This window comes from Mustela lutreola, chromosome 12, assembly GCF_030435805.1.
Source record: "Mustela lutreola isolate mMusLut2 chromosome 12, mMusLut2.pri, whole genome shotgun sequence".
In the NCBI taxonomy this organism is placed as follows: Eukaryota; Metazoa; Chordata; class Mammalia; order Carnivora; family Mustelidae; genus Mustela; species Mustela lutreola.
In genome coordinates, this window is record NC_081301.1 from 7426847 (window position 1) to 7436724 (window position 9878).

Genomic DNA, 9878 nt, shown 5'->3' on the forward strand with positions numbered 1-9878 from the left:
GGGAATCCTACGAGCTTGAAACCCAAGGCAGCCTGACCCCAAGGCCCTGCTTAATTTTCCCACCCATCTTCCAGTTTCACAAATGGAGAAACGCGAGCCCGGACCGCTGGGTAGCCACCGCGCCGGTTCCCACACTCCGTAGGTCTTTCCTCTGCGCGCCGCCCACACGACCCCCGAGAGCAGCTACCAAGAAACGTGGGAGGGCGGGAAAAGGGGGGAGGAGCGCGCCCTCGGACTCCGCCCCCGGCCCCCCGGCCCCGCCCCTATCCGGAGGCTCCGCGCCCAGCCACGCACTTCCCTCCCCCGCAGCGGAGGCGGTGCTCGTATGTCCCGCCCCCGTCTCCCGGGACCCGCCCCCAGCGCTCCAAGCTCCTCCCGGTCCTCGCAGACCCCGCCCCCGCTGCCGGCGGCTCACGTTCGGTTTCCATCCTCCAGAAGCTGCGGCCGCGGTGCCGCCTCCGCCCCAGGGCTCCGGCTTCCCGCCCGGACCGCCCGGTTTGCGGGCCATGGAGCTCCGAGCAGCGGATCGAGAGCAGCCGGAGCGCCCCAGCCCGTCTGCCTGGTTAGCGCCTGGCCAGGGGAGGGGGCGTTGGAATCTGGGAGAGGGGTGGAAATATCCCGCCCCAGGCCTCTCCGTCCATCCCTCTTGTAGTGAGGTAGGAGGGATGGGGCGGCAGTCGGGGCTCCTGGCTCCCGGTTCTAACTGACCCAGACTCGACGAGTGACCTTGAGCCCAGGGCTCCCCCTCCCTGCCTCTCCTTCCCCATCTGCACAAATGGGGATTGGGTTGGTGGGATGTTTCCCCGAAGGTCACTCGATACCAGCTCCTTTACGACCGCGTTGTCCGGTGTTGGGGGCTTTAAGGAGTTTGATTCCTGGAAGTCATCTGCCTTGACCCTGGCCCATCCCCTCCGCTGCCTCAGTTTCCCTGCGGCGTTTCCTCAGAGGCCCAGGACCCAGCTCTGAGTTTCTGGATCTTGGCAGGTGCCTGGCCCCCATCCCTTCCCAGCGCGAGCCCTGGAGACGGCAGCCCCCCGACTGCTGAGCAGCGGCAGCAGCATGAAGGCCCCGGTAAGTGGTGTAAGGAGGAAGGCTCTTGGGGAACTTCCGGCACAGCAGCCTCCTAACCTCTCCCACCCCAGAACTGACTCACTTCTGACCCACTGCTCCTGAGCTGAGAAGGGCAGACGGGTCTCAAAGCCCTGCTGATCTGGTCTGGCAGGCCGTGAGGCTTCAGACAAGTGGTGTTCCCTCTCTGGTTTCAGGGCCTTGCCGGTCTCCGCTGTGACATGGAGATCATAGTACTATGTCCTGTAAGCATTCTGGAGGGCAGCTTCCCAGGAGAGGCAGCGACCTGGGAGGGGGATAGTTGCTCTTGACTTTATTCAGGAACCCCTGGTTGAGGAAGAGGGCCCTAGATGTTGGGGGGAGTCTGCCACGACTGCTCGAATTCGAGTGTCTGAGTCCCTTGTGGGCAAGAGGACCAGGTGCCAGGCAGAGCCCGAGGCCTCAGGGGCTGAACCCCCTCCCTGGCACAGCTGGCCACAGATTTATTTTTAGAAGCTGATGTGGCTTGTGGGTAGAAAAGGGTGGGCCTCTGGTAGGGTATGCCTTGGTGGGGGGGGACCCTGGGGGCTGCTTTCCCCCCCTCTGGTTTTCAGAGCACCAACAGCTGCTGGGTGGATTCTGGTGGGGGAGAGCTGTACCTTGGGCAGGCTGGGAGAATTTTAGAGCCCAGAGAGACACAGATGGTAATCAGGGTGGCCCAACACATGAAGGCAGTCCCAGGTGGTCCCCTCTTTCCTGTGGCCCCTCCTTGAAGGCTGGGTCACGGAGTCTGCCAGCAGGGCCAACAGGCCCGGAGGGCTTCCTGGTTCAGATGGCCTCTGGCACATGTGTTTTGGAGGTGGGAGCCTCCTCTGTGGCCCAGCTTTCAATTATTGAAACCATTCTTTGAGTGACACTTCCCTCACTTCCTGGGCCGCTGACCCAGATTGAGATCATCAGCTAGGGGGCCGGCCACTGAGCAGCTGGGGGAGGGGGCAGGGGATGGGCACACAGGCAGCCTGGGTCCCAGGTCTGAAGGAGGACAGTTGCCCTTTTGAGGGGCCGCTCTCCCATCTTGGGGACCACTTTACGGTACACAGAGCGTTTTTACCACAGTCCTTACCGGCCATACTGCAAGTGTCGTGGAATTTCAGAATTTCAGAAGCAGAAACAGGCCCAGAGGAGTGGAGGGTCGTACCCAAGGCTGCCCAGAGCACCAAGGCTTCCAGTTTTGAGCATAGGCTCTGCAGCCTGGATTTAAGGCCCTGTCCTGTTGCTGTCTTGCTGTGGGACCTCGAGTACCCCAGATTCCTTATCTAGAATATGGGGATAATAAGAGGTCTTGTCTCCACAGCCTGAGCCTGGCAGCCCAGAGGAAGCCCTGGTTAATGGAGACCAGGGCTGTGCTAATGTTCTGGAAGCTACTGAGCTGGGGTTTGGACCCATGAGGCTGGGGTGCAGCCCCAGCCCAGCAGAGGCTTCTAGGAGCCCCAGAGACCCCTACCCACACCCCATGACCACTGTCTCCCCCAGGGCCGGCTCCTGCTTGTCATTCTGTGCTCCTTGGGCTTCTCTGCTGCCTACGTCCTGCTATGCTGCTGGGCCTGCCTGCCCTTCTGCCTGGCCTCCTGCCTGTCCCCCCAGCCCTCCACCAACTCCAGGCCCACTGTGCCGGGGCCCCTACACTTCAGCGGATACAGCAGCGTGCCAGATGGGAAGGTGAGCTGGGCGGGCACTGTGTGGTGACAGGGTTGGCCCTGGCTGCCAGGCTGCTCCCAAGTGTCTGGGTGTGAGAACCAGGCTTATGCCAGGCCAACCTGGACCCCAGGCTTGGCTCCTGTGCTCACCAGCTGTGTGACATTCAGCAGCCGGTTCTCCTCTGTGAGCCCCAAGGTCTAAGAAGAAATGGTGTTTTGTTTTTTTTTTTTAAAGATTTTATTTATTTGACAGAGAGAGATCACAAGTAGGCAGAGAGGCAGGCAGAGAGAGAGAGAGGAGGAAGCAGGCTCCCCGCTGAGCAGAGAGCCCGATGCGGGACTCGATCCCAGGACCCCGAGATCATGACCTGAGCCGAAGGCAGCGGCTTAACCCACTGAGCCACCCAGGCGCCCCAATGGTGTTTTTGTTTTTGTTTTAAATTCAACATGTATTACCTGGCTGCTCTCAGCTTGGTAATGGAGATTTAAAAAAAAAATGGTGAGCCAGTAGCTGGCCATCAGGAGCTCTTCGTCTCAGTGGGGGGACAGACGCTGTCTCATCATGATGATCTGTGTGTTGTTCTGGGTATCTTTAGAATTAACTGTGCGCACACACAATCCATTTACTCAGGAGGTTTGTGTTTGGGTGTGCCCTGCCTTGTGCTGATGGCTGCTGCTGGGACAGAGATGGCAGAGAAAAGTCGTGTCAACCCCAGAGCTCTCCTAGTCATGTCATGGGGAGACAGGGACACTGGTGCTTGGGGTGATGACCCACCTTCCCATGCTTGCTCTGCCGGGTGTGGTTTGGAGTACTTTACCCCCTCACCCTGATTTCAGTGCCCCCCCCCCTTCCCATGGTAGCGTTTGCAAAGGCATCCCATGCTGATAGCAACACAGAAAGCTCCCAGTTCCGAGACTGATGGCTCTCTGAGAGCACATCAGAGGGAGGCATGTTCAGGAACCCTGGCTTGGAGGAGACATATTTGGGGTCTTAATTTCTCTGAGCCTCGGTTGCCTCCTCATCAGTAAGAGAACATCTTGTAGTTCTACCTCTACAGAGTTGCCGTGCAGATTCAGTTGTGGGGTCCACGGACTGTGTTTGCAACAGGTGCTGGGTAAATATTTGATCAAGAGACAAAACCACAGGGGGTTTGGCCAGATGGGACCAGTGGTGGAGTGGGCCAGATGGGTGCTGTCCCATCTTCCACAAGGAGGTGGGGGGCAATGAATATTTTAGACCCTCCAGAGCTCATGGGAATGTGGGCTCAGAGTAGCCAGATCCTCTGGGTTTCTTTTATTTACTTATTTACTTATTTAAAGATTAAAGAGACCACACAAGCAGGGAGATGGGCAGAAAGAGAGAAGCAGGCTCCCTGCTGGGCAGAGAGCTGGATGTGGGACTCGATCCTAGAATGCTGGGATCATGACCTGAGCTAAAGACAGACACTTAACCTACTGAGCCATCCAGGTGTCCCTCCTCTGGGTTTCTTAAGAGAAGCCAGAAATCCGAGTTTGGGGTATCAAAAATGGACTGGTTGTAATTAAATATTTTAAAGAGCTGGACTGATTGCAATTAAGTATTTTAAAGGCCTTTTAAAGACTTTTAAGACCTTGTGGGACAAGCAGAATATTTCCTGGGGTTGGAGGTGACCTCAGATCCGAACAGAACCCCTGTTGTCAGGACAGGCTCAGACTGCGGACAGAATAAAGAAGTCTTGTTCTGTATTTTGGGGCTTTGGAAAATGGACCTGTGGGTCCCTAAATCAACATTATGTTAGATATAAAATGTCCCAGAGTGGGATACAGGCCACTGTAAACCCCTGTCCCCCCAGGAAGACACGAAGACATGGAGTAAGGAGGGAGTCCTTTTCTGGGAGTCCTGACCTCTGACCCCCAGGGAACATTTGCAGGCATGTTGGCTCAGCTTCTGCTTTTCAAGAGATAATGAGATAGTGTTTGAGAGACTGTGCTCTGAGTCTGTGCTGATCACTCCCCAGGCATTTTTTTTTTTTTTTCCAAGATCTGAGCTGAGATCAAGAGTCCGATGCTTAACTGACTGAGCCAACCAGGCGCCCCCTCTCCAGGCATTTTGAATGGAGTCCTCACAACCTGGAGAAGTAGATAATATTTTCATCCCCATTTGACAGATGAGGAAATAGAGGCTCCAAGAGACAGAGGAAGTGGTCAAGCCAGGATTCAGGCTCAGAACCGGAAGTTCTCAGTGTTGTTGTGGCCCTAAAGACCACTTTTACTTATGAACCGGGCATAACGTGAGTGGGGCTCAGGTAGAGGAGGGGGAGGTCCAACCGTGACTGTGAAGAGTGGGGTTCATGTTTACTTAACAAACATGCATATGACACCCAGGTTGAGCCAGGCATTGCTGTAAGTGCTTTATAAATATTTGCTCTTGTAACTGTAATAAGGAACCCATGATGGAGGGCCTGATAGGGCCTCAGCTGTCGGGAAAGGGGACATGAATGTGGCTAATGAAGAAGCATGGGGCTCTGAACACAGAGTCCCAGCCCTGCCCCTGGCTATCCATAGGACCATAGGAAAGTACCCCCCGCCTGCCCAGTTTCAAACTCCTCATCTGCAAAATGGGTCGATGCTGTACTCGGAGCTGATACAGGGGTCAGGCAAAGTCAGAGGTTGTCACTCGGTGGAGGATCAGGGCCGTGGACGCCTTGTTCTCATGCCTTTCTCTTCCCCCTCTGCCTGCCCCCACAGCCGCTGGTCCGAGACCCGTGCCGCAGTTGCGCCGTGGTGTCCAGCTCCGGCCAGATGCTGGGCTCGGGCCTGGGCGCCGAGATCGACAGCGCCGAGTGCGTCCTACGCATGAACCAGGCACCCACTGTGGGCTTTGAGGCGGACGTGGGCCGGCGCAGCACCCTGCGCGTGGTCTCGCACACGAGCGTGCCTCTGCTGCTGCGCAACTATTCACACTACTTCCAGCACGCTCGAGACACGCTCTACGTGGTGTGGGGGCAGGGCAGGCACATGGACCGGGCGCTGGGCGGCCGCACCTACCGCACGCTGCTGCAGCTCACTGAGATGTACCCAGGCCTGCAGGTGTACACCTTCACTGAGCGCATGATGGCCTACTGCGACCAGGTCTTCCAGGACGAGACGGGCAAGAACCGGTGAGCCTGGCGCTGGCCCGCTGGGGGGCCCTCCCTGCCGGCAGGGGCGGGGCAGGGGACATGACTTCTCTACTGAGTTCTTGTCCATGAGGGTCTGCTCCATCAGGCACTGGGGGAGGGTCAGCTGTGTTGGGGGCAGATGTGCTCCTGCCCCTGATGGGGGACAGAAGCAGGACTGTCATTCATTGAGTTAGCATATAGATGAAAAGTCCCCAGGGGTGGTGAGGGCTGTTTGGCTTTGCAAGCACAGGATCGGGGAGCATTGCCACCTGGGAGAATGTCGGGGAGCTCTTCCTTCTGGAGGAGATACTCCCTGAGATCTGGATTGGTATCTGAAGTCCCTACCAGATAAAAAAAAAACAGTTAACAGTAGGAACAGCCCTTTGCGTGCACTAGGCACTGAGTTAAGGACTCTTCATGGAAGACCTCATTTTATCCCACACTCAGAAGAGCAAGCGGATTCCCACCTGCCTCCTCCGCACACTGGCTCCGCCCCCCCACCCCCACCCCCACCCCCACCCCAACTCAGGAAATACAGCTGCCAGCCTCTGGTTTCCAAGCCAGAAGCTTGGGCTTTGCACCTGACTCCTTTCATTGCATCACCTGACACATATCGGGCTCTTGACTCTCCTTTTGTGCCAGAGGTGCCACCTTGACTTAAGTCACCATTCCTCCCCCCGCCCCCCACCCTTGTAGCACCCTCTTGCTGCTGCCTCTCTGGCCTCCTGTTGTCTGAGCACCAGCTGCCCCCAGTGAATTCATCCCATTGGTGGCCTGCCCTCAACCTGACAGCAGATTTACTTTCATGTCCTCCCCTCCCCTGGCCTTCAGGTCTCCTATGATCTGGCCCCTGCCTGTCTATGATCTCATCATCTCCCCTCACTCAGCCTGCCCCAGCCATCTGGGCTTCCTCAGAAGTAGGCCTTGCACATGCTGTTCCCTCTGTCTAAAATGTTCTTCCTCCATATCTCCCTATGACTGATTGTTTGGTATTCAGATCTGGATGGGATGTCATCTCCTCAGAGAAGCCCTCCTTGACCACTCCGCCTGAAGGCGTACCTCCCTACCCAACATTCTTTGTCCCCTTCCTTTGTCTCCTTGTCTTCTTCACAGTTCTGCCCCCTCCCCTGTGAATGTTAGCACTGGCTATGGCAGGTTCCTGGCCAGCACAGGGCCTGGGAGGTATGAAGTTTGAAGGAGTGAGCCACCGCATAAGCCCTCTGTCAGGGTGGAGGTGAGCGGCTCTTGGCTAGGAGAGCAGTAGCGCTGGTGTATTGAGAGGGTGGAGGGCTGGGCTGCCCACACAGCCCCTTGCTCCCAGGTGGGTATGGGGGAATGTGGGAGGTGCTGAGCGGACAGTGTTCCCTCCCCATAATTATCTAATTCTCCTTATTTCACAGATGGGTCAGTAAGCCCCAGAGAGGTTTAGGGGCAAACCTGATACTATAGAGCAGATTCAGGGTTTGAATTGGAGGCCATCTGATTCCAGACAACCATCTTTTTTTCTTTTTAAGATTTTATTTATTCACTTGAGAGAGAGAGAGAGAGAGAGGGAGAGAGCACGGACAGAGGGAGAGGGGGAAGCAGACTCCCCACTGAGCCGGGAGTCTGAGTCCGGTGTGGGGCTCGATCCCAGGACCTGGAGCTCAGGACCTGAGCCGAAGGCAGGTGCTCAACCATCTGAACCACCCAGGTGCCTATCCAGACAACTGTCTTGCCCACTTTCAGGCACTGTGCTCTATGGCCTCCCACCATCTCCCTAGGCTTGGTCCCTTAGATGAGCAGAAGTTGTGACCAGGGTCCCCCCGCCATCATCTGGGGCTTTGCTCCGGTCCTGTGTGGGTGGTGAGGGACTGAACGGGCCTGGTGTTGCATCCAACTCCACCTGTTGCCTGCTGCTCCTCTCAGGCTGGCTCTGTCCCCTCCCCAGCCTCCCCCTGGGTCCCCTCTGTGGGGGTCAAGGTGGGGGCCCTTGGCTGGGAGGGTAGCAAGTGCTGTGTCCTGAGGGAGCTGAGGTGGGGTCTGTCCCACAGCCCCTTGCTCCAGCTTGAGTCGGGGAAGCGGCCGGGCTGACCGTTCTCCTTCCTCCCAGGAGGCAGTCGGGCTCCTTTCTCAGCACCGGCTGGTTCACCATGATCCTCGCCCTGGAGCTGTGTGAGGAGATCGTGGTCTATGGAATGGTCAGCGACAGCTACTGCAGGTCAGGCCGCCCAGGTCCTGGGTGGGAGGAAAGCCCGGGGCGGGGAGGACCATGGGCAACCACCGCCCCCCCCCCCACCATCCTGGCTCAGCCTGGGGGCTCCCCAGTGGGCAGCCGAAACTCAGACACCCCTTGGGCCCGGTGCCTGGTGGGAAGGAGCCCAGCTTCATGATCGGCCTCTGTGACTTTGGGCCAGACATGCCACCTCCAAGGGCCTCCGTTACCTCATGTGTAAAAGAAAATAATCACAGCTTCCCCAGAAGGTGGAAGCCAGATTTAGAGAGAGAATAGTCTACCAAAGTGCTTAGAACGGCATTGTCGGGCGCCGGCTGATACGCCCGTCCGGGATAGATCACATCTGACCTGTCACCATCAGTACGGTGATGTGTGGAGTGTGCCAGTAGGGTCCCCGATCTTGATCTTCCGTTCTCTTTGGAGCGTGCTTGATGAGCCCGTGGATGAGGTGACGGGAGCCCGTGTGCCCTCTGCCATGGTCCCTGCGGTTTGCCATCTTGATCTTTTTTTTTTTTTTTAATTTTATTTATTTATTTGACACACAGAGAGAGATCACAAGTAGATGGAGAGGCAGGCAGAGAGAGAGAGGGAAGCAGGCTCCCTGCTGAGCAGAGAGCCCGATGTGGGCCTTGATCCCAGGATCCTGAGACCATGACCTGAGCCGAAGGCAGAGGCTTAACCCTCTGAGCCACCCAGGCGCCCCTTGCAGTCTTGATCTTGTTGGACCTGCGGTCTTGCGTGCCCATGTCTGTTTTATAGATGGGTTATTTATGCTCAGAGCGTCTGCCTCTGGCCCGGCGTCAGCCACCTCGCCAGAGGCAGATCCGGGGTTGAACTCTGGCCTTTGGGATCCGTGGGCTGCCCCGCTCCTCCCCTGTCTGTGCTGGCCTTCCCCTGGGCGGGCGTGGGGCTCCGTGGGAGTCCCCGGTGAGGCATGGCCAGGGTAGGCTGCAGCAGGTGGTCGGAGGTGGGCGAGTTCCGTACCCCACGCGTGTCCCTCTTCCCCGCCCACAGGGAGGAGAGCCACCCCTCGGTGCCTTACCACTACTTTGAGAAGGGCCGGCTGGACGAGTGTCAGATGTACCTGGCACACGAGCGGGCGCCCCGCAGCGCCCACCGCTTCATCACCGAGAAGGCCGTGTTCTCCCGCTGGGCCAAGAAGAGGCCCATCGTGTTCGCCCACCCATCGTGGAGGACCCAGTAGCCGTGGCACCTGGTCGGCCGCCACGCCTTCACCGGGCCTCTGTTGCACACACCACCAAAAACATTTAATTTATGGATCCTGTCTCATGCCTTGTGGACTTAAGGTCCCTTCTTGTCCTACCCTGGGGACACTTGGAGCACTTTTTAGGGCTCCAGACTTGATGGGGGAGAAGGGGAGGACTCTGGCGAACTTTGCGCCCTCCTCCGCACCCCACCCCCTGACTCATCCAAATCTTCATTTTGGGTTCATCCCTTCTCTGGGTCTGTCCAGTGGCCTTTGCCCCGAGGCCGATGGCCCCCGCCACTCACCAGCATTGTGATCTTGGATCCTGCAACAGCTCTGTCCCTCTTCACTGTCTCCCTCCACTTGCCTTTGGTGCCACACTTCCCAGGCTGGTTGTCCTGGTCAGGACAGCCCAGAGCTTGGGGTTCATTGGGCAAAGGGGTCTTTGAGCTGTGACTGCCAGGGCCACCTCTGGAGTGTACGGGTAAACGAATGTTTTCTGGAAGCCTGTCTGAAGTGTGGTCATGTGTCTGGGGGTGGCGATTAGGGCTCCTCTCCCTGCCACAGTCCCA

General features: G+C 57.6%; 1 protein-coding gene across 2 annotated transcripts; it reads left to right on the plus strand.

The window, feature by feature from the left end:
* The first annotated feature begins 398 nt into the window (after positions 1-398).
* ST6GALNAC4 (ST6 N-acetylgalactosaminide alpha-2,6-sialyltransferase 4) lies at positions 399-9811 on the plus strand. 2 transcript variants are annotated; one of them, XM_059141034.1, is made up of 6 exons: positions 400-562; positions 985-1071; positions 2581-2766; positions 5472-5884; positions 7977-8084; positions 9114-9811. In XM_059141034.1, exons 2-6 carry the CDS (start codon positions 1060-1062, stop codon positions 9301-9303), a joined length of 909 nt encoding a protein of 302 aa, XP_058997017.1. In that variant the 5' UTR covers positions 400-562; positions 985-1059; the 3' UTR covers positions 9304-9811. The 2 variants fall into 2 exon arrangements, with proteins under 2 accessions (XP_058997018.1, XP_058997017.1); XM_059141035.1 differs by lacking the exon at positions 2581-2766 and having other exon boundaries at positions 399-562.
* Positions 9812-9878: the final 67 nt, after the last annotated feature.

What these genes read in the sequence shown, in the direction of transcription:
- ST6GALNAC4 (XM_059141034.1), top strand. An exon ending in GACGAGACGGGCAAGAACCG is followed by an intron (nt 5,885 to 7,976) that starts GTGAGCCTGGCG and finishes CCTTCCTCCCAG; the next exon opens with GAGGCAGTCGGGCTCCTTTC. An exon ending in GTCAGCGACAGCTACTGCAG is followed by an intron (nt 8,085 to 9,113) that starts GTCAGGCCGCCC and finishes CCCCGCCCACAG; the next exon opens with GGAGGAGAGCCACCCCTCGG.